Source organism: Pristiophorus japonicus, chromosome 20, assembly GCF_044704955.1.
Source record: "Pristiophorus japonicus isolate sPriJap1 chromosome 20, sPriJap1.hap1, whole genome shotgun sequence".
In the NCBI taxonomy this organism is placed as follows: Eukaryota; Metazoa; Chordata; class Chondrichthyes; family Pristiophoridae; genus Pristiophorus; species Pristiophorus japonicus.
This window is the reverse complement of record NC_091996.1, coordinates 9,208,581-9,234,021: the sequence shown is the minus strand read 5'-3', so window position 1 is coordinate 9,234,021 and position 25,441 is coordinate 9,208,581. Positions and strand designations below refer to the sequence as shown.

General features: G+C 47.3%; 1 protein-coding gene across 1 annotated transcript in view; it reads left to right on the top strand.

Annotated features, from left to right (window-relative positions):
- Positions 1–2,108: 2,108 nt before the first annotated feature.
- LOC139233155 (torsin-1A-like) overlaps positions 2,109–25,441 on the top strand; it is a 38,399-nt gene continuing 15,066 nt past the window's right edge. Inside the window, exons 1-4 of the mRNA XM_070863733.1 lie at positions 2,109–2,302; positions 18,671–18,936; positions 21,104–21,279; positions 22,525–22,652. Of these exons, the coding sequence (XP_070719834.1) occupies positions 2,122–2,302; positions 18,671–18,936; positions 21,104–21,279; positions 22,525–22,652 (751 nt within the window). The 5' untranslated portion in view covers positions 2,109–2,121. The remainder of the gene's footprint in view (positions 2,303–18,670; positions 18,937–21,103; positions 21,280–22,524; positions 22,653–25,441) is intronic.

Below are 25,441 nucleotides of genomic sequence, written 5' to 3'. Positions count from 1 at the left end.
GAAGGACAGAATGTTTGTTGGGGAGGAGGAATGCAGGCGGGAAACGGTCAGCAAATAAATCTGACAATATCACTTAAACTTTAAATGTAAGAAAGAAAAATGAAAATTAAAATGTGTAGTGTAAGGATTAGTGGAAAAAATAATGTACAATAGAGAGAGAGAAAATGGGAGGAAATGATTGAAAAATAACGTTTTTTAAACTTTTGGTTTAAAATTGACCTTTTACAAATGTTATCTCAAACATTACATGAGGAATTTCTAAGGATGTCCGAACTGAGATGTATCAAAAACAGACAGCCATAAGGAATATTAAATACCGACAGCGATCCTGACCACAGCCAGGGCAGAGTTTGCAGCTGTGTGTAGCTACCCAGATCCTGACCCTGTACCTGGCTCCTGACCCTGTACCTGGCCCCTGATCCCTGTACCTGGCCCCTGATCCCTGTACCTGGCCCCTGATCCCTGTACCTGGCCCCTGATCCCTGTACCTGGCCCCTGATCCCTGTACCAGGCCCCTGAGCCCTCTACCCTGATCCCTGTACTTGGTTCCTGGCCCTGCACCTGGCCCCTGATCCCTGTACCTAGTTCCTGATCCTGTAGCTGGCCCCAGATCCCTGTACCAGGCCCCTGAGCCCTCTACCCTGAACCTGGCTCCTGCCCCTGTACGTGGCTCCTGACCCTGTACCTGATCCCTGTCCACTAGTCCCTGATCTCTGTACCTGGTCCCTAACCCTGTACCTGGTCCCAGACCCTGTACCTGATCCTGTACCTGGCCCCTGACCCAGTACCTGGCCCCTGACCCTGTGCCTGGTCCCAGACCCTGTGCCTGGCTCCTGATCTCTGAACCTGACCCTGTACCCAGCTCCTAATACCTGATCCCTGTACCTGGCTCCTGCTCCTGTACGTGGCTCCCGACCCTGTACCTGGCTCATGATCCCTGTCCACTAGCCCCTGATCTCTGTACCTGGCCCCTGACCCTGTACCTGGCTCATGATCCCTGTCCACTAGACCCTGGTCTCTGTACCTGGCCCCTGACCCTGTGCCTGGCCCCTGTACCTGGCTCATGATCCCTGTCCACTAGCCCCTGATCTCTGTACCTGGCCCCTGACCCTGTACCTGATCCTGCACCTGGCCCCTGACCCTGTACCTGGCTCATGATCCCTGTCCACGAGCCCCTGATCTCTGTACCTGGCCCCTGACCCTGTACCTGTACCTGGCTCATGATCCCTGTCCACTAGACCCTGGTCTCTGTACCTGGCCCCTGACCCTGTACCTGGCCCCTGTACCTGGCTCATGATCCCTGTCCACTAGCCCCTGATCTCTGTACCTGGCCCCTGACCCTGTACCTGGCCCCTGTACCTGGCTCATGATCCCTGTCCACTAGACCCTGGTCTCTGTACCTGGCCCCTGACCCTGTACCTGGCCCCTGTACCTGGCTCATGATCCCTGTCCACTAGCCCCTGATCTCTGTACCTGGCCCCTGACCCTGTGCCTGGCTCCTAACCCCTGTACCTGACCCCTGATCTCTGAACCTGACCCCTGTACCCAGCTCCTAATACCTGATCCCTGAACCTGACCCCAGTACCTGATCCCTGCCCCTTGCCCCTGTCACATTCAGCGGGATCCAGTCCTCGGTGCAGCATTCCTTTGGTCGAGATTTTAAACGTTCATCGGCAGCGGAGGCAATTCCGGCAAAGAAACCGAAGGGGGGGGGGGGGTCGAGCGCGGCGGCCAGCGGCGGGGTGAGGGTGAGGGTGAGGCCCAGGGCCAGACCCAGCAGGAGGCGGCGGCCAATCTCCACCTGACAGCGGCCGGCCCGTAACCCGGCAACACACCGGGCGCTTCACAGAAGTGTTATAAAACAAAACAACATTTTACCACCGAGCATCAATAAAAGAAACTCCGCTAAAAAGCTCCCGGAATGTGCCCCAAGCAGAATTGGGAACCGCACCATCGAGGCCTGAGCCGCGACCCCGCCCCCCCTCATTGCATATGCAGATATGGAAATACTGACTCCGCCCCCGCGGTTGACCAATGAGCGGGGAGGCTGGCTGCGGGCGGATGTGCAGATGTGCGAGGCGGATGTGGGGTGTTGCCGGGTTACGGGCCGGCCGCTGTCAGATGGAGATTGGCCGCCGCCTCCTGCTGGGTCTGGCCCTGGGCCTCACCCTCACCCCGCCGCTGGCCGCCGCGCTCGACCCCTTCGGTTTCTTTGCCGGAATTGCCTCCGCTGTCTATGAACGTTTAAAATCTCGACTAAAGGAATGCTGCACCGAGGACTGGATCCCGCTGGATGTGACAGGTACAGGATCAGGGGCCGGGGACTGGGATCAGGGGTCAAGGATCAGGAGCCGGGGTCAGGGATCAGATGCCAGGGTCAGGGATCAGGAGCCAGGGCATGGATTGGGGTCAGGGATCAGGAGCCGGGGTCAGGGATTAGATGCCAGGGTCAGGGATCAGGAGCCAGGGCATGGATTGGGGTCAGGGATCAGGTGCCGGGGGCAGGGATCAGATGCCAGGGTCAGGGATCAGGAGCCAGAGTCAGGGATCAGGAGCAGGGGTCAGGGATCAGGAGCCAGGGTCAGGGATCAGGAGCCAGAGTCAGGGATCAGGAGCCAGGATCAGGGATCAGGAGCCGGGGTCAGGGATCAGGAGCCAGGGTCAGTGATCAGGAGCTAGGGTCAGGAGCCAGGTACAGGGCCAAGGGTCAGGAGCCAGGTACAGGGGTCAGCAGCCAGTGGATAGGGATCATGAGCCAGGGCCTTTTGGCTAAGATCTGCATAACTAACCTGACCAGCCACCATGACGTCCGGGTGGTTCCTCCCTGGTCAGGAAGGTATATGCTTACATTTTTGTAAACAGGAGGTGGGTGGGATTGGTGACCCATCCACCTCCACGGAGGTGTGTGGGGGACCTGACCCATCCACCTCCATGGCACGAACCTGGTATTGCAGTACTTCCAGGAACGGTGCAGTGGCTCTAGGCCTTTTGGCTAAGAGCATTGGCGCAGAGTGATCCTTGACTGGTGCAGGGTGACCTCTGGCGTTTGACAAAGAATTGTAACGATTGGATAACGATTGGACATGAATTTAAAAAAAAAAAAAAAAAAAAGAGATTACCAGAAGTGCTTACCCGCTTCAAGGAAATGTTGGGCGGGGCAGGAAAATAAACATTTCTTGTGCAGGTATTTAAAACATTTTATTATCAGATGTGGGTATGGCCGGCATTTATTGCCCATCCCTAATTGCCCTTGAGAAGGTGGTGGTGAGCCACATTCTTGAACAGCCGCGCTGAAGGTTTCTTTGCATACTTCTTTGTAGCCATTTGGTACTATTTGATCGCTAATTTCAGGTGACAGTTAATCCAGACCGGGTAAGGACAGCAAATTCCCCAAAGGCCATTATAGAATCATAGAAATTTACAGCACAGGAGGAGGCCATTTTGGCCCATTGTGTCTGTGCCAGCCGAAAAAGAGCTATCCCACTTTCCAGCTCTTGGTTGTAAGCCCTGTAGGTTACAGCACTTCAGGTGCACATCCAAGTACTGCACCGAGGACTGGATCCCGCTGGATGTGACAGGTACAGGATCAGGGGCCGGGGACTGGGATCAGGGATCAGGAGCCGGGGTCAGGGATCAGATGCCGGGGTTAGGGATCAGGAGCCGGAGTCAGGGATTAGATGCCAGGGTCAGGGATCAGGAGCCAGGGCATGGATTGGGGTCAGGGATCAGGAGCCGGGGTCAGGGATCAGATGCCGGGGTTAGGGATCAGGAACCGGAGTCAGGGATTAGATGCCAGGGTCAGGGGTCAGGAGCCAGGGCATGGATTGGGGTCAGGGATCAGGAGCCGGGGGCAGGGATCAGATGCCAGGGTCAGGGATCAGGAGCCAGAGTCAGGGATCAGGAGCCGGGGTCAGGGATCAGGAGCCAGGGTCAGGGATCAGGAGCCAGAGTCAGGGATCAGGAGCCAGGATCAGGGATCAGGAGCCGGGGTCAGGGATCAGGAGCCAGGGTCAGTGATCAGGAGCCAGGATCGGGGTCAGGGATCAGGAGCCAGGGTCAGTGATCAGGAGCTAGGGTCAGGAGCCAGGTACAGGGCCAAGGGTCAGGAGCCAGGTACAGGGATCAGCGGCCAGTGGATAGGGATCATGAGCCAGGGTCAGAGGTCGGTACCAGATACAGGGTTGGGATCGGGTGGGCTACGCACAGCTGCAAACTCTGCCCTGGCTGTGGTCAGGATCGCTGTTGGTATTTAATATTCCTTAAGGCTGGCTGTTTTTGGTGCATCTCAGTTTGGCCATTCTTGGAAAATCACTATGTAATGTTTGAGATAACATTTGTAAAAGGTCAATTTTAAACCAAAAGATTTTGAAAATTAAAGTTTTTATCATTTCCTCCCATTTTCTCTCTATTGTACATTATTTTTTCCACTAATCCTTACACTACACACATTTTAATTTAAATTTTTTTTCTTATATTTAAAGTTTAAGTGATATTGCCGGATTTTTTTGCTGACCTTTTTCCGTCAGAAAACCCCCTCCCCAACAAACATTCTGTCTCTCATGTACTTTGAAACTGGACCAAGTTGTCGGCAGGTGATGTGAGTGCGGATTCACTGCCAGCGTTTAAAAGGGAGCTGGACGGGTTCTAGAGATTGTCCACCGTAACTGCTTATAGAAAGTAGGTGGGTCATTGGGGGATGTGTCACCCATTCCCCAAGGTCTCCTCGAAATTGGTTGGACACCTTTTGGGGTCGGAGAGGAATTTTCCAGAGTTTTTTTCCAAAATTGATCTAAAGTATTTTTTTGCTTCTCCCAGGAGATTGCTGGTCTGGTGGGGTTGGGGAATAATGGCATGTAGATGTTCCACCGTGACCGTATAGGACATGCTTGATGGGCCAGCTGCTCTTTACCTGATCTGTGTCGTATGTTCAAATCACCTTGGCAATGTAAAGCAACAATAATGAGATTACCAGAAGTGCTTACCCGCTTCAAGGAAATGTTGGGCGGGGCAGGAAAATAAACATTTCTTGTGCAGGTATTTAAAACATTTTATTATCAGATGTGGGTATGGCCGACATTTATTGCCCATCCCTAATTGCCCTTGAGAAGGTGGTGGTGAGCCACATTCTTGAACAGCCGCGCTGAAGGTTTCTTTGCATACTTCTTTGTAGCCATTTGGTACTATTTGATCGCTAATTTCAGGTGACAGTTAATCCAGACCGGGTAAGGACAGCAAATTCCCCAAAGGCCTTTATAGAATCATAGAAATTTACAGCACAGGAGGAGGCCATTTTGGCCCATTGTGTCTGTGCCAGCCGAAAAAGAGCTATCCCACTTTCCAGCTCTTGGTTGTAAGCCCTGTAGGTTACAGCACTTCAGGTGCACATCCAAGTACTTTTTAAATGTGGTGCGAGTTTCTGCCTCTACCACCCTTTCAGGCAGTGAGTTCCAGACCCCCACCACCCTCTGGGTGAAGAAATTTCCACTCAAATCCCCTCTAAATCTCCTAGCAATTACTTTAAATCTATGCCCTCTGGTTATTGAACCCTCTGCTAAGAGAAATAGATCCTTCCTATCCACTATCTAGGTCCCTCATAATTTTATACACCTCTATAAGTCTCCACTCAGGCTCCTCCATTCCAAAAAAAACAAACCCAGCCTATCCAATCTTTCCTCATAACTAAAATTCTCCACTCCAGGCAACATCCTCGTAAATCTCCTCTGTATCCTTTTTAGTGCAATCACATCTTTCCTGTAATGTGGTGACCAGAACTGCACGCAATAATTAGCTGTGACCTAACGACTGTTTTATACAGTTCAAGCATAACCTCCCTGCTCTTGTATTCTATGCCACGGGTAATAAAGGCAAGTATTCCGCATGCCTCCTTAACCACCTTATCTACTTGGTCTGCTACCTTCAGGGATCTGTGGACCTGCGCTTCAAGGTCCCTTTGTTCCTCTACACTTCTCAGTGCCCTACCATTTAATGTGTATCCCCTTGTCTTGTTAGCCCTCCCCAAATGCATTATCTCACACTTCTCTGATTGAATTCCATTTGCCACTGTTCTGCCCACCTGACCAGTTCACTGATATTTTCCTGCAGTTTACAGTGTTCTTCTTCATTATCAACTATATGGCCAATTTTAGTATCATCTGCAAACTTCTTAATGCTACCCCCTATATTCAAGTCTAGATCATTGATATATACCACAAAAAGCAAGGGATCTAGTATTGAGTCCTGAAGAACCCCACTGGAAACAGCCGTCCAGTCACAAAAATACCCATCAACCATTACTCTTGGCTTCCTGCCTATGAGCCAATTTTGGATCCAACTTGCCACTTTGCCCTGGATCCCATGGGCTTTTACTTTCGTGACCATTCTGCCATGTGGGACCTTATCAAAAGCCTTGCTGAAATCCATATATACTACATCAAACACAGTATGTCGAAATCTCGACCTCCGAAAAGAATGACTCCGACACTTACAGCTCCGGCAAGGGGCAGGTCACACTCAGTCAAGGGCTAAGTGAACACCTCCGAAATGGTACAGTTTCACAAGATATTTATACAGTAAAACCCAAGTTATGGCCTCTCCCTGTGTATTGCTCTGTCTCACAGTCAGTGAATACAGATTACTATATCCTGGTCCTGACATGGTTTACAGATATTTCCTTTTGTCAGGGTTATCAGTTGGCCAGCCGGCCATTACTCCATGAGTCATAGGTAATGGGCTATCACCTGTCTTGTATTGTGTCAGGATTGTTCAATTTCCTGGTCAGTTTATCGTTTACATCAAAAGGATGAGATCTCTACAAGAGATAGTGGCTGGTGGAATGGAGTACATAGGAAAGGGTGGGGTGACATGGAACTCTTGTCGTGTAGACAATAGGAGAGCACCATGGGGTGGGTACTTGTCTCAGCATGACTTGTCTCCTAGCTGTCTGATGGCCATCAGCCATCTCAAACCAGGTTTAGCTGTTTATGCAAGCTGACTGCTAAAATGCAGAAAGTTCTGGAAAGACCAGGACTCCATTTTGATATATATATATTGCAATGGGCACACAAATACCGTATGGTATCAGCTTAGATAAAAATACATTTCCACATTCCCCCATTTTGTCCTTCACAAGGACAACTCAATCCATTCTGATCTTGTACAGTCTCTCCATTTCCATTTCCACACAAGAGCCTTCAGCAGTTGTTGCTACCATAACTCTAGCCGTGGTCTCGGTAGGTAACATAGTTTCTCCCACCCTGGCACTGCAACACTTAATGACGACAAATAATAGATACAGGGCGAAGACTATCAGCAGGAATATGATCAAACCCTGTACCACAGATTTCCCCAGGGCTCCCAACCATTCTGATGCCCAACCCCACAAGGTGATACCGTCCTGGCCAACTGTCTGTTTATACTCTATTACCTTTTTCCTGATGTTTTCAGCTAGACTGCCGATATCTTCTGAGTTATCTGGGATGTACGTACAGCATTCTTCACCTATTAATGCGCATGTCCCTCCCTCCTTGGCTAGGAGATAATCTAAGGCCATACGATTTTGGAGAGCCACTGTTCGAATAGCTACCATTTCATCATTTACCCCTTCAAAGGCTTGGGAAGTTGCGTTGGCTACTGATTCGACTAAGTTAGCCAGTTCCCGTAACTGCCATTCGGTCGATGCTATTCCATAGGGTGGCACCATTACCTTGAATATTCCGTTTAGCCACGTCAAATCCCGTTTAAATCTGTGACTTCCATAGGCCTCCCTTAGAGTCTTTACTGATCTGATAAGGGGTACCACATATCCTAAGTAACAGGACCCTGTCCAGTTGGCTGGAAACCATGGGTAGGCTTTATGGCCACAAATAAAGTAGGTGCAATTATAGGACGTCAGCTCCTGGTCCTTTCGCACTATCCCTACTCAAGTGGTCTCACCTTCCCACCCTTTACCTGGGGCTTTGTTATGGACCATTGTCCAGCCAACGGTTGCTATCTTTCTCTCAGTGGGATTAGTTGTGGCTTGCCATTTAATCATTTGGGAACACTTGCTGTGTCCCATTTCTGGTCCTTTAGTCTCATTACTCACTAGGCATATTATACCTTCAGGATTTCCTATTCTGGGAGTAATGCTTAGGAAGGGAGGCTGATGGTTATTATCATAATTGGGCTGGTACCATCCCTGGAAGGCTGTAAGTTTATACCCTGCCGACCTCCATTCTGTTTGCTCCTTCGTTTCTGGCCCCTTAGTTAGGTTTGTCCTATTTTGCACTGTCAACCATTCTACCATTTCTGATTCGTTAAAGGGGACAGATCTCGGGAATACCCCCTTTGGAGTGGACAGGCACATGGGAACATATCCAACAACTTGACCAGTTTCTTTCTTGAGCATACCTATGACTCAGTGCCATAAATACGTTTACGTGCAATTCCCTTCGGTGGCGGGTCTGTACCCCTGGTGTAATCAATAATGCGAAGTAAAACCCTGTCAAGCCCAGCACCATCAGTCCCCATAGTTCATACAGTTCCTTATTCAGACTTCCTTTTTCTGTTCCTCTGATTCCTTCTTCCCTTCCTCCTGGTCGGGTACCCGTTTGCAATAGGATGCGTGGATTCATGTTGGTCTTTCCTTTACCTTGATTGCAGTATTGGTCGCCAGCAAGACCTGGTATGGCCCTTCGAATCTTGGCTGTAGACTGCTTTTTCTTTTAAAAATCTTGATGTAAACGAATTCCTCTGGCTCCAGGTTATGACACTTCCCTTCCGCTGGCTTGACTTGGGCTTCCTTTACCTGTGAATGAAAGCTGGAAATACATTTGGTTAATGCAATAGTTAGGCCCAAGTTTCCACGAGAAAAAAAACGGGCGCCCCTCCGAGCTGGGCGCCCGTTTTTCGCGCCTAAAACGGCGCCTAAAAAAATCCTCGGTATTCTCCACCTACCTGTAGGTCCTCTGGCCCTCGGCGCAGCCAGCACGAACTGTGTGGGGGGGCGGAGCCAGGTCCCGGCGCTGAAAACAGTGCCGGGACCTCTGCACATGCGCGCTATAGTCGGCACGCAAGTGCAGTAGCTCCAGGCACCGAACTGTGTGGGAGGGGCCTGAAGCATGCAGCCCCTAGCCCTGGCTGAATGGCCTCACTGGGACTGCGTGAATGAGGCTCCTCCCACGGCCAGCTCCTGCTCCCCCCCCCCGACCAGACCCGACACTCGCTCCCACCCCCCCCCCGCCGCCGACCCGACCCGACACCCGCTCCTCCCCCCCCCCACCACCCCGACCCGACACCCGCTCCGCCCCCCCCCCCCCCGCCCCGACCCGACACCCGCTTCCCCCCCCGACTGACCCGACCCGCGCTCCTGTCCCCCCCCCCGCGCTCTCTCTCTCTCCCACCCTCCTCTCTCTCTCTCTCCCTCCCTCCCTCTCCCTCCCTCCCTCTCTCCCTCCCTCTCTCTCTCTCCCTCCCTCCCTCCCTCTCTCTCTCTCCCTCCCTCCCTCTCTCTCTCTCTCTCTCTCTCTCTCTCTCTCTCTCTCTCTCTCTCTCTCTCTCCCTCTCTCCCTCCCTCCCCTCTCTCTCTCTCTCTCTCCCTCCCTCCCTCCCCCCCCCTCTCTCTCTCTCTCTCTCTCTCTCCCCCTCCCCCCCCCCTCTCTCTCTCTCTCTATCTCTCTCTCCCCTTCCCGCTCAGCGGCACGAACGGCTGCAGAATTCTCCCTGGCTGAAGCACTTTCACACAGGTAGGAAGATGGTTTATTTAATCTTTTCTTGGCTTATAAATGTTTATTCAGGTTTGATTTATTTGTATAATATTTGTAGAAGTATAAATAAGGATTTATTGTAGAATTTAATGAGTTCCCTTCCCCCCCCACCCTCTCCCCCCACCTCGTTCTGGACGCCTAATTTGTAACCTGCGCCTGATTTTTTAATGTGTAGAACAGGTTTTTTCAGTTCTAGAAAAATCTTCACTGGCTCCATTCTACTTTAGTTTGGAGTACGTTTTCACTGTGGAAACTTTCAAATCAGGCATCAGTGGCCGGACACGCCCCCTTTTGAAGAAAAAATTCTGTTCTAAACTAGAACTGTTCTACCTGACTCGAACTGCAGAAAGAAAAATGTGGAGAATTGCGATTTCTAAAATAGTCTGTTCTCCACCAGTTGCTCCTAAAAATCAGGCGTGAATCATGTGGAAACTTGGGCCCAATAATTCAACATATTTTCCTCCATTTTGTGGATGTCCATCTGTTTTGCAGTAAATGGTGCTGTAAAAGGTAGTTGTTGGGGACGTCCCATAACTATCTCATGCGGTGACAGGCCTGTTGTTCTGTTGGTTGCAGATCGCATTACCATCAAAGCTAAGGGCAGCAGTTCTGTCCATTTCAGTCCAGTGTCATTGCATAGTTTTGCCAGCTTATTTTTAAGCATTCCATTATATCTTTCAACAAGTCCAGCTGATTGTGGATGATAACTGCAATGAAAACGTTGATTAATCTGCAAAGCTTTACACATTTCTCTTATAACAGTTCCCGTGAAATGTGACCCGTTATCACTAGAAAGCTTAACAGGGATTCCGAAGTGCGGTACAATTTCCTTTAACAAACATTTAGCAACAGTAGTGGCATCGGCCTTTTTACATGGAAAGACTTCAATCCATCTAGAGAACACATCTACAATAACTAATACATACTTGAATCCCATACACATAGGTAATTCAATAAAATCCATTTGTAAATGTACAAAAGGCCCGACTGGGTTTGGGTGGGAGGCAGATTCTACTTTTTCCGTCTTACCCAGATTCATTGTCTGACAGGTATCACAATTTTCACAGATTTGTTTTGCAATTGCCGAAATACCTGGTGCATACCAAGTTGCCAAAATATAATCTGCCAATCCCTCTTTGCCTGCATGTGTGAATGTATGAACACATCGGACAATCCATGGAAGTAAGGATCTGGGGGCCACCAAGCAGCCGTCGTGGTGAACCCATATTCCTTCTGGATTTTTATAACATTGATCCTTCGTCCAGGTCACCACCTCCTCCGTACTGGCCTGTGTCTGAAAGGTCAGCACGTCATTAATAGTGGGTGGCGGGTCTGAGCAATTATTTTTCCTTAGTTGGAACAATGACACCTGCATCCCCCCCTTTTGACAGAGCTGCTGACTTAGCTTCATTATCAGCTCTGGCATTCCCAAGTGCCACTTCATTCGACTGGCCTGTATGTGCTTGGCATTTGATAATGGCGAGTTTCAAGGGGCATTGAATGGCTCGCAGGAGATTTTCCACTTGTTCTGCATTTTTGATAGGGGTTCCTGAAGAAGTCAGGTACCCGTGAATCTTCCAAATTTGTCCATAGTCATGTGATACCCGAAAAGCATACCTGGAGTCAGTGTAGATATTAACTGTTTGTCCTTCAGCCAGAATACAGGCTCGAGTTAACGCAAACAATTCGGCTTGTTGAGCTGAAAAGCAGTCTGGAAGAGAGGCTGTTTCAACAACATTAAACTGAGTTACAATTGCATAAACTGCTCTAGGTTGGCCCCTATCATTTCATAGGGCTGATCCATCAACATAGTACACTAGATCAGGGTTACACATTGGTACATCTGTTAGATTGATACGTGGTTTAGTCACTAATTCGGTTACCATTTCACATGAATGGGGTTCGCCGTCTTCTTCCGTGGGGAGTAGAGTGGCTGGATTTAAGGTAGTGCATCTTTTGATAAGGTTCGGATTTGATAACAGTTCGACTTCATATTTAGTGGTTCTTGCAGAGGTTAGGTGTTGGGTGGCACATTTAGTAAGTAAAATCTCGACAGAGTGTGGGATATACAAAATGGTCTGATGATTTAGGGTTATTGCCTGAGCCTGTCGCATAGCATAATAAGCTGCTGCCAGCGAAGGAGGACATCCTGGTAGTCCGCATGCCACTGGGTCTAGTTGGGTACTGAAATACGCTACCGGTCGCTGCCTGTCCCCATGTAACTGAGTCAAAACAGATTGTGCAAAACCCGACTTGTGATGCACAAATAAGTTGAATAGCTTAGTGTAATCTGGTAATCCCAAGGCTGGTGCTGAAGTGAGGGATTGCTTAAGACTCTGGAAAGCATTCCGGGATACTTCATTCCACATCCTTCTTTAAGCATTGTGAGAATATAGTAGATTCATTCACAGCTCGTAGGTCATGGACAAACCTCCATTTGTATGGGCTTCTGAACTGGACAAATCTGTGTGTTACACGGACTTCTCATTTATGCTTATAGTGATTCACAGATCACAGAATGTAAAGTACTTGTTTTCTAATCTTATTAAAAGGCTTCCAAACCCAAGATTTTTCCAATACACCCAAAATGTTGATCAAGGAGATCACATGAAATATCTCAAAATCCCAATTCAACTATTGTACTGCCACTCTTTATCTAAAAAAAAATCCTCTTACTGAGCTAGAAGCTTTTGTACCAAGATTTTACACCAAGGACAATGAGAGTGTACTCCCCCAGCCTGCACCTCGAGAGACCCACAGAGGCTTTTTAAAAAAAAAGGCATTACAACTTCCCAAGGCATTACAACTTTTAACCATCGGGACCATGTCTCAACAAACCTATCCTTTGTGCATTTCCTAGCTCCGTAACTTCTCATCCGAATAAATCCACACCTGCGCTTCTAACTTAAAATGTCTTAAACTTCCCACATACAGGACAACACTATGAAGGGTTAAAAAACTTCACTTTGTTTGAAAAAGTGGGTGGAGCTAAAACAAACAGGCAGCTCCACAACCTTTCCAAACAGGTTACCAGACACAAGGAAAAAACACAGAAGCACTCTCATTCAAAGACAAGACATTCACAAAAGTCTCTCTCCATTCAATAAAGCTTTTTTTTTTGGCTAGCTTTATTTTTTTTGAATCCATAAGTCACTTTCAGGTTCTCTTTTTTTTATTTTACATTTTATTTACTTCCTCTGTTAATTTTACATGGGCTTGAAGAATCGGAACCCAGGCCTTTTCTATTACTTTCCTTTTTTTTTCTCTTCTACCTGGATCTCTGTTTATAAGACACTCCTCTAGACATGTTGTTCTCTCTAAATTAAATGAACCATTGGGTGGAAATGGCCTGTTTTCACCCTTAGTCCACTTTACCGTTTTTATTTCTTTGGTCAATTGAAGACTGACCACAATTCTGGAGCATGACATAGGCTGGTGTGCCTTTTGTGGTGTTTTAACTTGCTCCGGCACCCATTCTGGATGATTAAGATTTTCCAGTTTCTGATCTCACAATCCTTTCGGCCAACCGAGTTCTCTACGCCCACCTCTCCTGGCCGTTACGTGGCCTGAAAAGGCTCTTAATTCGGGCTCAGTCTGGGTGTGTGAGATATGTTGGCACGAACCAACCGTAGTTGATCAATCAGTTACTGTTTCTTTTCTTAATCACAATTTTCCCTAGTGACTCTTCCCGTTTCTCTAATGGCAATCTCTCACAAAGGTATTGCACACAACAGTATAACAAGGACAACAAACAATATTCCCGCGAGTACACAAATCATAACCTTACACCTTATCTAAACAAATTCTCAGTCTGCGTTGTACGCCACTACAGACCGAGTCCTTAACTTATCCTAATAAAAAAACTGATAAAACTTATGGTTCCATACCCAAACTCTTATCACATAAGAACCTTTGATCGATTGCGCTTTCTTTTTTTTTCTACTCTTATCACATAAGAACCCCTTCCGAATTAAAAACATTAAAAATCTTATCACATAAGAACCTTCGATCGATTAGCGCTTTTCCCTTTAAAGCAATAAAAATCTTATCATATAAGAACCTTCAGGAACCTTTTTCGATCGACTAGCGCTCCCTTACCTACTGAAACCTTCCCCGGGCTGTTTTGAGATTTTTTCCAGAACCTGTTCTCTTCTGCTGGCGAGCTGAGAAAGAAATGGTTATAAAACAATAACTTTAGCTTTTAAATGTCGAGTCTTGTAGATTGCAGTACCTCCCCTGTGGACAACAGATTACATATGCGATTCAACAGTGAAGAAACCTCTTGTGAGCAAAAGGCTCACCTTGTTTTGGCCACTGAAGCCTTTCACTGGAGAGGCACTATGCCTGTATCCGTTTTACTCACAGGACAGAGAGTATGCAATCTCGGTGGAACCTCCAAGAAGTAACTGTCGAAATCTCGACCTCCGAAAAGAATGACTCCGACACTTACACCTCCGGCAGAAGTTTCTTTAATTCGCTTGCTAGCAAGGGGCAGGTCACACTCAGTCAAGGGCTAAGTGAACACCTCCGAAATGGTACAGTTTCACAAGATATTTATACAGTAAAACCCAAGTTATGGCATCTCCCTGTGTATTGCTCTGTCTCACAGTCAGTGAATACAGATAAAGAGTTAATTACTATATCCTGGTCCTGACATGGTTTACAGATATTTCCTTTTGTCAGGGTTATCAGTTGGCCAGCCGGCCATTACTCCATGAGTCATAGGTAATGGGTTATCACCTGTCTTGTATTGTGTCAGGATTGTTCAATTTCCTGGTCAGTTTATCGTTTACATCAAAAGGATGAGGTCTCTACAAGAGATAGTGGCTGGTGGAATGGAGCACATAGGAAAGGGTGGGGTGACATGGAACTCTTGTCGTGTAGACAATAGGAGAGCACCATGGGGGGGGTACTTGTCTCAGCATGACTTGTCTCCTAGCTGTCTGATGGCCATCAGCCATCTCAAACCAGGTTTAGCTGTTTATGCAAGCTGACTGCTAAAATGCAGAAAGTTCTGGAAAGACCAGGACTCCATTTTGATATATATATATTGCAATGGGCACACAAATACTGTATGGTATCAGCTTAGATAAAAATACATTTCCACAACTACCCTCATTGACCCTCCTTGTTACATCATCAAAAAACTCAATCAAGTTAGTTAGACACGACTTTCCCTTAACAAATCCATGCTGACTGTCCTTGATTAACCTGTGTCTTTCTAAAGGAAGATTTATCCTGTCCCTCAGAATTTTCTCCTATAATTTTCCCACCACCGAGGTTAGGCTGATTGTCCTGTAATTACACGGTCAATCCCTTTCGCCATTTTTAAACAAAGTTACAACATTGGCATTTCTCCAGCACCGCACCTGTAGCCAGAGAGGATTGGAAAATGTTGGTCAGAGCAACTGCTATTTCCTCTTTTGCTTCTCTTAACAGCCTGGGATACATTTAATCCTAAATCCTCTTTCAAAGCTGCTAAACCCCATAATACTTCCTCACTCACTATTTTATTTAATCTAATATTTCACACTCCCCCTCTCTGATTGCAATGCCTGCTTGTCCTTCTCTTTTGTGAAAACAGACGCAAAGTATTGATGAAGAACTATACCCATGTCTTCTGCCTCCACACACAGATTACTGTGATGGTCTCTAATAGGCTCTACTCTTTCTTTAGTTATCCTCTTGCTCTTAATGTATTTATCAAACATCTTTGGGTTTTCCTTGATTTTACTTGCCAATTTTCTTTCATGCTCTCTCTTTGCTTTCCTAATTTTCTTTTTAATTTCACCCCTGCACTTCAAATACTCCTTTCAAGCTTCCTACAGTATTGAGCTCTCGGTATCTGTCATAAGCATCCCTTTTTTCCTTTATCCTACACTGCATGCCCCATGCCATCCAGGGAGCTCTAGATTTATTAGTCTCACCCTTTTTCTTTAAGGGAATATACTTGCTCTGAACCCTCAGGATCTCCTCCTTGAATGCCTCCCACTGCTCTGACATTGATTTACTTTCAAGTAGCTGTTTCCAGTCCACTTTGATTAAATCACGTCTCAGCTTAGTAAAATTGGCTTTCCCCAAATTGAGAACTTTTATTCCTGGTCTATCTTTGTCCTTTTCCATAACTACCCTAAATCTAACTGAATTATGATCACTAGCACTAAGATGCTCTCCCACTGATACCCCTTCCACCTGCCCAGCTTCATTCCCTAAAACTAAGTCCAGAACCACCCCCTCGCTTGTTGGGCTTGCTGCATACTGGCTACAAAAGTTCTCCTGAATGCATTTTAGCAATTCTGCACCCTCTATGCTTGTCACACTAATTCTATCCCACTTAATATTAAAGTAGTTGAAATCCCCTATTATTTGCTGCCTTATAGTTTTTGCACTTCTCAGAAATTTGCCTACGTTAGTGAACCAGATGGGTTTTTATGACAATCCAGCAGTTTCATGGTCACCATTATCAATACTAGCTTTTTATTCAAGATTTATTTAATTTACTGAATTTAAATTCCCCAGCTGCCATGGTGGGATTTGAACCCATGTCTCCAGATCACTCGTCTATTCCTCTGGATTACTAGTCCAGTAACATAACCACTATTCTACATTAGCTGTTGTATGCACATTGGAAGATGAAAGACCATGTAACGTGTACAGTGCAGATGGAATTAAATTATGTTGATTAAAGGTTATGCTGAAAGAGTTAGATGAAGTAGTGGTTGGAGGAGGCTCGTGTGGAGCATAAACGCCAGTATAGACCAGTTGAGCCTGTTCCTGTGCTGTACACTCAACGTAACTTTATGATTGTGTCACAAGTGGTTTGTTTTCTATAATCCTAAATTGGCTTTCATTACAGGGCATTTACTTAAGATTTCTAGTTGTGTTTGTTTTCTGTCTTGTGTAGAGGTAGGGGCAGCTGGCCCCTTGATATTAGTCAGGTTGTTTTTAACTAGGATGATTAAATCCTTCCTTCACAGTGGGGAGCTCCCAGATTGGGCAGAATGGAGATCGAGGAAAGATGAGCAGGGAATGAAAGAGAGAGAGGGGCAGACTATTGGAGTACCCTGAGGGGGTAAGTCAATTGATGGGTTAGCCGGAAAGGACCGTGTGATAATGAATTATGGAATAGTTCCCAGAGTTACAGGTACAATCCATGGAGAACAACCCAGTGCTGTCATGCCTATCTGTGCTATAGATAAGAGCATGTACACATGGCGACTGTGGTGTATGGGAAGGGTAGCCTCGGCATCATTTACCCGAGCATTGTTGGTATGAATGAGCTTATCCCTGTTGCAACGAGCATATGATTGAGGGATCAACATAAAAATCTAAGCTGACAATCCAGTGCAGTACAGAGGGAGTGCTGCACTGTTAGAGGTGCTGTCTTTTGGATGAGACATTAAACCCTCATCATTGGGCCAGATATTGCCGGAGACTTTGTTGAGCATCCTTCAGCTGGAAAATTTTAACGTGCCATCACATGCTGGAAGAGCGACTTTTTTCCCTTTCTGGGCCAGAGAGGTTGATTGGCCTTGCATTCACAATGATCACAATGTTATAAGGCTGCTCACTCTCTTAATTAGCGACTTGACTTTCTGCGGCAGGTTAGAATGTGAAATAGTTTCCAGGATCTTTTACTGGTGTTTTGAGGATTGTATTCCAAGATTATGTCCATTTTTTATCTGTTTAAAAAAAAACAAATTTGATTGCCTCATGCTGGGACACGCATTAGGCCTCGTGTGGACAATTCTGATTGGATGTATTCCTGGAGGTATCATCACATGACCTCCTGCCTTCAACCGCCCCGCCCCACATTCCCGCCATTGGTCGCCTAACACACCCATACTTTCCCACCATTGGTCACCTAACACGCCCATACTTTCCCACCATTGGTCACCTAACACACCCATACTTTCCCACCATTGGTCACTTAACACGCCCATACTTTCCCACCATTGGTCACCTAACACACCCATACTTTCCCACCATTGGTCACCTAACACACCCATACTTTCCCACCATTGGTCACCTAACACACCCATACTTTCCCACCATTGGTCACCTAACACACCCATACTTTCCCACCATTGGTCACCTAACACACCCATACTTTCCCACCATTGGTCACCTAACACACCCATACTTTCCCACCATTGGTCACCTAACACACCCATACTTTCCCACCATTGATCACTTAACACGCCCATACTTTCCCACCATTGGTCACCTAACACACCCATACTTTCCCACCATTGATCACCTAACACGCCCATACTTTCCCACCATTGGTCACCTAACACACCCATACTTTCCCGCCGTTGGTCGCTTAACACGCCCATCCTTTCCCGACATTGGTCGCCTAATACGGCCATCCTTTCCCACCATTGGTCGCCTAACAGACCCATCCTTTCCCACCATTGGTTGCCCAACACACCCATCCTTTACCGCCATTGGTCGCCCAACACTCCCTTTCCACATCCAATAGCAAAGCGAATAGACTCTCCATTACCCCATTGGATAATTCTTGACTCAGTCAAACAGCCTTCCCCCGCCGCCCCTCGCCACCTCCCCCCGCCCCACCCATCCCCCATGTCTGGTGTTCAACAAATTATTTTTTTTTTACAGAATTTTTATTGCCCTAATTTTTTCTTCTGGCTGTTGCTCACCCAGGGTACAGCAGTGTACTGCAGAATTCTTGGAGACTCCAGTACAATCCTGGAGTGTTGGAAATCCTAATTGGGCCGAGGGGACTGTGTAACTTGCCTGCCAAGTGTCCCAGAACAACTTCTCCAATGCTTTCTGTTCCTTTCAGCAAATACTGGATAGAATTCTGAGGCGCTGTCCCGTATACTGTTGTGATACAATTGCTTATATCGACAATGTCCTGCTTGTATAATTACCAGACTTTCTGTTCGATTTTAAAATAGGATTAAAAGCAAACTTGAGGAAGAATCTGTTTGGACAGCACATTGCAATTGATGTGATACCGAAGGCGATTGAAGGTTTCTTGAGTAACTCTGAACCGGAGAAGTCTCTCACCTTATCTATACATGGCTGGACTGGTACTGGCAAAAACTTTGTCAGTAAAATAATAGCTGAAAGCCTTTATAAAGAAGGAATGGACAGCAAATACGTTCATCTCTTTGTGGCTTCTTTGCACTTTCCCAATGCTCAACATACCAGCCAGTACAAGGTAATTACCAGCCTCTTGCTCTTCTCTGTAGTAGTCGTGTGTCCCTCATAAAAGATTAGAACAAACACTCCCAGGGCAGTTACGGCATGGGTTAGATTAGAGTAAAGCTCCCTCTACACTGTCCCATTAAACACTCTCAGGGCAGTTACGGCATGGGTTAGATTAGACTAAAGCTCCCTCTACACTGTCCCATTAAACACTCCCAGGGCAGTTACGGCATGGGTTAGATTAGAGTAAAGCTCCCTCTACACTGTCCCATTAAACACTCTCAGGGCAGTTACAGCATGGGTTAGATTAGAGTAAAGCTCCCTCTACACTGTCCCATTAAACACTCTCAGGGCAGTTACAGCATGGGTTAGATTAGAGTAAAGCTCCCTCTAAACTGTCCCATCAAACACTCCCAGGGCAGGTACAGCACAGATTAGGTATAAAGAAAGGTTCACTCTACACTGATTCATCAAACACTCCCAGGGCAGGTACAGCACGGGTTTGATACAGTTAAAGCTCCCTCTACACTGTCCCATCAAACACTCCCAGGGCAGGTACAGCACGGGTTTGATACAGTTAAAGCTCCCTCTACACTGTCTCATCAAACACTCCCAGGGCAGGTACAGCACGGGTTTGATACAGTTAAAGCTCCCTCTACACTGTCCCATCAAACACTCCCAGGGCAGGTACAGCACGGGTTGGATACAGAGTAAAGCTCCCTCTACACTGTCCCATCAAACACTCCCAGGGCAGGTACAGCACGGGTTGGATACAGAGTAAAGCTCCCTCTACACTGTCCCATCAAACACTCCCAGGGCAGGTACAGCACGGGTTGGATACAGAGTAAAGCTCCCTCTACACTATCCCAACAAATCTGGAATGTGTAAATTGAAGCAGTCGGGCTGTAGATAGATAACTGCATTGAAATTCTCCATTGACTTCAACACAGCACAGCACCATCGCTTTGGCCGGGCTTTGAGCAACATCATGCATGTCATTGGCCTGGCAGCGGTGTCAATATTCACTCTGTTTCAGTGTTTCACTGCCACTTCTCTCCCAGGCCCTGACTCGATTTCCGTTGTCTCTTTTACCCTGTTCACCTTCATTGCTTTCTGCTTCCCTTCTCTCATTTGATTGCATGTTTGCTAATACTCGCTTTCACGCATCGCTTTCAACACCGCTACATCTGTTTTATCAGCCACTGTCTTGCAGCCTTCCGGCCTTAACAGCATGTTTAACAACTTTAGATCTTAACCAGCACTCCTATTTTAACTGGCTATTGGAGGATGGCTGCAGCAGAGCCCCTGGGAGTGGAGGAGATGTGGGCTGATGCTTGTGGTGGGAATCATCATCAAAGGCAGTCCTTCGGAATCGAGGAAGACTTGCTTCCACTCTAAGAGTGAGTTCTCAGGTGACTGAACAGTCCAATATGGGAATTACAGTCTCTGTCACAGGTGGGACAGACAGTCGTTGAAGGAAAGGGTGGGTGGGGAGTCCAGTTTGCTGCACGCTCCTTCTGCTGCCTGCTCTTGGTTTCTGCATGCTCTCGGCGACGAGACTTGAGGTGCTCAACGCCCAGTCGGTACACGGCCGGTGGGGTGGTCCGCACTCCTTGGGTCTTCCTGCCTTTCTTCCGCCACATTCCCAGGCTAGGGGAGCTTTCTCCTCTGATAGATTTTCCATGTTTCTCTCCCCCTCTGCTATTCCACTCTAACCATTTACACCTCCTCTGAACCCATCTTTTCTTTCGATACTTGTCCCACTGTGTGATTGGCCGCGGAATGAATCAGTCATTTCCATTCTGGCCAGGAATAGTGTTGTCACAACTGGCAGTCACATACTAGTAGCTGTATTGGTTGTCGATAGTGCCCGCTCTGGGCAATGGTTTGATTTATCCCTGCATAAATATGATTTATGATATTAAACATATTATCCATGATATTAAAAGTACATTCCCATGAATTAATTTTATCAGCACAAGCAAATATTTGCACTTGCAAATGTGAATAACTTGTCTCTATTGTAAATAATAGCGAAGCCTGCAAGAACCTTAAAGGAAAAAGTGGCAGAGTTAGAACCACCAAGAACCCTGCTGTCAATAGAATTGATATTTAAATAAGGGCTTGGCGTGCACTCAAACACTTTTTAAAATATTTTTTTCCTCCATTCATGAACTTAGCAACAGTTGCAGCAATGGATTCATGGGAATGTTAGCGCATGTGAGCGGTCAATGTTTATTTTTGACGAAATGGACAAAATGCACCCAGACGTCATTGATTCCATTAAACCATTCTTGGATTACTACAGCCACCTCAATAGAGTGAGCTATCGAAAGGCCATATTCATCTTCCTGAGGTAAGAGTGAGCTGGTTTTGGGTGTGTAGCACCTGTGAGGCGTGGGCCTTTTTTGTCTGATTGGGCGGGCCATGCAGCCTGCTCCTGAATACTGAGATCGATAGATTTCTGGACTCTAGGGGAATCGAGGGATCTGGAGATAGTACAGGGAGGTGGAGTTGAGATCGAAGATCAGTCGTGATCTTATTGAATAGCGGAACAGGCTTGAGGGGCCGAATGGCCTCTTTCTGCTCCTAATTCTGAAGTTCTTCTGTTCTTATGTTTTTCTGGTGATCTTGCCCAGCTGCCAAGAAGTGGACAAGAGTTGCCTGATGGACACATCCCGCATGACATTGCTTGTGGGCTTTCCTTTTTTTCTCTCCCCTCTTGTGCAAGGCACGAAGGGACTTCCCCTGGAAAGGGGTCATGTTTACTTTGGGCAGTCGTGTAAAACCGGTGATATCAGAGAAACCGCCCATTATACACCTCTCCCAATGGAAATGGAGGATCGGGAATGATGTTTAACAACAACAACTTGCATTTATATAGCGCCTTTAACATAGTAAAACGTCCCAAGGAGTTATCAAGAAAATTGGACACCGAGCCACATAAAGAGATATTAGAACAGGTGCACAAAAACTTGGTCAAAGAGCCCCTTCAATCTTTCAAAGGGTATCCAAGATAATATAACACCCAGCTGAGAAGAAACCCCCAAATTAAAGCTGCTAGAACTTGCATATCTGAAAGGGCTACTGAGAAATGTCATTCTATTTCAAAGAGATGGTGGATTTAAACCATTGCTATTGTCTTGTGAATGTACCAGATGGGAACTAATATTGAAAGTGAAGGTTGTATTATGTAAAGAGAAACTACAAAGAAAGAAGTTATTTGCTTCATCCTTGAAACCCTGGAGATTGGGTTGAATTGTGGGACAATGATGCCTTTATTTTACAGAATCTTACAGCACAGGAGGAGGCCATTCGGGCCCCCCCCGTGCCAGCTCTTTGGCAGAGCGGTCCAATTTAGACCCACACCCAGCTGTTTCCCCAGAACCAGCAAATTATCCTCTTCAAGTACATGTCCAATTGCCTTTTGAAAGTTCCAATGGAATCTGAGCTTAACAACCCTCTGTGTGAAGAAAATTCTCCTCATTTCCCCTCTGGTCCTTTTGCCAATTACTTACGTGTGTTCCTACCTACATTCTTGAAATAAACACTGGTTGAAGAGAACGGAAATAATACATGTCTGTGTTGCCTTTGTTGATAGCAATGCCGGTGGTGTGAAGATAAATGAAGTTGTGCTAAATTACTGGAAGCGTGGGATGAAAAGGGAAGATATTCGATGGAATGACTTGCAAGACCATCTGGCCTTGGAAGTCTATAACAACAAAAACAGTAAGTGTTTGTTTGACATTTTTTGAGCAGGGAACGAAGAGGTGATGTGATGTGGAAACTTCGTCTCCCTGACAACAAACATACTGACTGACCAACCCATTGGCGTCCCTTCAAATTAATTTCCATGTTCAGCGTCCCTGGAAATGGCTCCAAAGCCATCACATTATACTGCTGCTTTACAGCATTTCCTGCCACTTATTTTTGAAATTTTCCATTTGTTTCCAATTTCTGTATATTTTTCTTAATAAAAAAATAAAAAGCAGTCCCACTACTATTCAAAAATTCTGTAAATGAGAAGTCTGAGATCATCAGACCGAATACCAGAGAGCTGTAGAGGCTGAGTCATTGAATAATTTTAAGGTGGAGATAGACAGATTTTTGAACGATAAGGGAGTCAAGGGTTATGGGGAGCGGGCAGGGAAGTGGAGTTGAGGCCAAGATCAGATTAGCCATGATCCTTTTGAATGGCGGACCAGGCTCAAGAGGCCAGGTGGCCTACTCCTGCTCCTATTTAATATGTTCTTCTGTTCAGCTATTGTGAATATTTATTTCCCAGGCTGACGATTTTCTCATACTATTGCTTTGCCCATTTATAAAATCTTCCAGCAGAGGGAGGCCATTTGGTCCATCGTGCCTGTGTCGACTCTTTTAAAAGAGCTATCCAATTAGTCCACCTCTTTCCCCATCGTCCTGCTGTTGTAGAGCCACCTAGTGGAGTACTGATGTAATAACAATAAAGCCATGTGCTGCATCAGGTTTTACTCAGAAGCCATGTTATGCAGTTGTCTGTAATGCTGTGCCTCAAGATACCACAGAATTGGTGATGATGGATGCGACTACGGAATCCCTTGCTGAAATTTTTGTTGGAGGATAATCCTGCCAACTGACGGAGGAATTGTTAGAGGTTCTTCATTTCGTGACCGAGAGATTTTAGGAGCATATGTGGAGCGGCTAGAAATATTTTTCACCACGAATAATATCGTCGAAGACCCCGATGATGTAAACTGTAACCAGGCGGTTTTAGAAATGAATGGGCTATTTTCTTGACTGAAGCTGGCCCCGAGGTTTATGAAATCCTGAAAAATGTGCTTGTTCCTGCCAAGCCGAAGGATGCACCACTGAAGGAGATTCTAACCAAGTTCGACAGCACTACAGTCCTGAGCCCCTGGAAATTGCTGAAAGGTATCGTTTTGGAACACGCAATCAATTAAATGTCGAGGGTATGCATCATTTTAGAAACTTTCAGAATCGAGCTTTGTTTGTGTGTTGAAAAATGAATGAATCAGAAGTCAATTGTTGACAACCCCTAACTTGACTTTTGATTTAGCTTGTCAGATGGCTATGTCGATGGATATGGCCGACCAATACTCCCGAGAGTTTCACGCCATTTTCAGTCGTCAGACAACTGAGGTGAATTAGCTGCGGGCTAAAAGTAAAAGGCAGTTGGGCCCCAAGGCCCCAGAAACTGGCCACGGTGCATTGAAGTTGTGCTATCAGTGCCTGGGGCAACACATTGCCCAAAGCTGTCCATATGTGAAGGCAGTGTGTTTCTACTGCAAGAAAACTGCGCAGGCGTGCCGACAGAAGAGTAAACCAACTCGCAATGCTAGAAGTAGAGATCGCCTGACACGACATAGTGTTGAAGAGAAGCAGCAGGAGGTTCTGGTGATGCACATCATCATGAGCACGAGGGTGTCTTAACAGCGATTCACAAAGTATCGTCATTCAAGTAGAAGTCGCAGGAACCAGGATACCCATGGAAATCGACACTGGTACATCCGCGAACGTAGTACTGGAATCGCTGTACAGGCGCAGCGTTGAGAATCAGGAACCCTCGGGACTGAGGCCGTTCCGGATTCCAGGCTTTTCCGGATCTTCGATCGTCTTTCTGACATCACGAATCCGGAAACACCTGAGCTCAGGTTTGGGTATTTCCGAATTTCGGAATGTCAGAAAGGCGGGGGGGGGGGCGGAGGTGGGGAGCTGTTCAGGCCAGCGGGCCCCGTCAAGTAGATCGTCGGGCAGGCCCCGCCGTGGAGATGGTGTTCGGGCGGACCCCGTCAAGTAGATCGTCGGGCAGGCCCCGCCGAGGTGGTGTTCGGGCGGACCCCGTCAAGTAGATCGTCGGGCGGGCCCCGCCGAGGTGGTGTTCGGGCGGGCCCCGCCGAGATGCTGTTCGGGCGGGCCCCGCCGAGGTGGTGTTCGGGCGGGCCCCGCCGAGATGCTGTTCGGGCGGGCCCCGCCGAGATGCTGTTCGGGCGGGCCCCGCCGAGGTGGTGTTCGGGCGGGCCCCGCCGAGGTGGTGTTCGGGCGGGCCCCGCCGAGGTGGTGTTCGGGCGGGCCCCGCCGAGGTGGTGTTCGGGCGGACCCCGCCGAGGTGGTGTTCGGGCGGACCCCGCCGAGGTGGTGTTCGGGCGGACCCCGCCGAGGTGGTGTTCGGGCGGACCCCGCCGTGGAGATGGTGTTCGGGCGGACCCCGCCGCCGAGGTGGTGTTCGGGCTGACCCCGCCGAGGTGGTGTTCGGGCGGGCCCTGCCGATGAGGTCGTTGGGTGGGCCGGTGAGCAGGCGTCGGCGGGTCCGGATTGCGGAACATTTTACAGATTCTGGATGACCCTGCCACCGATCATCCCAGATTCCGAAACATTCCAAATTCTGTAACTCCGGATTTTTGACCCTGCACCTGTATCACGACAAGTTGCCTGATTTATCGACGAGAGAAATCAAAGATAAAGCTGATAGGCTACACAGGAGAGCAAATCCCTGCAGTAGCAAGTGTCACCATACAAGG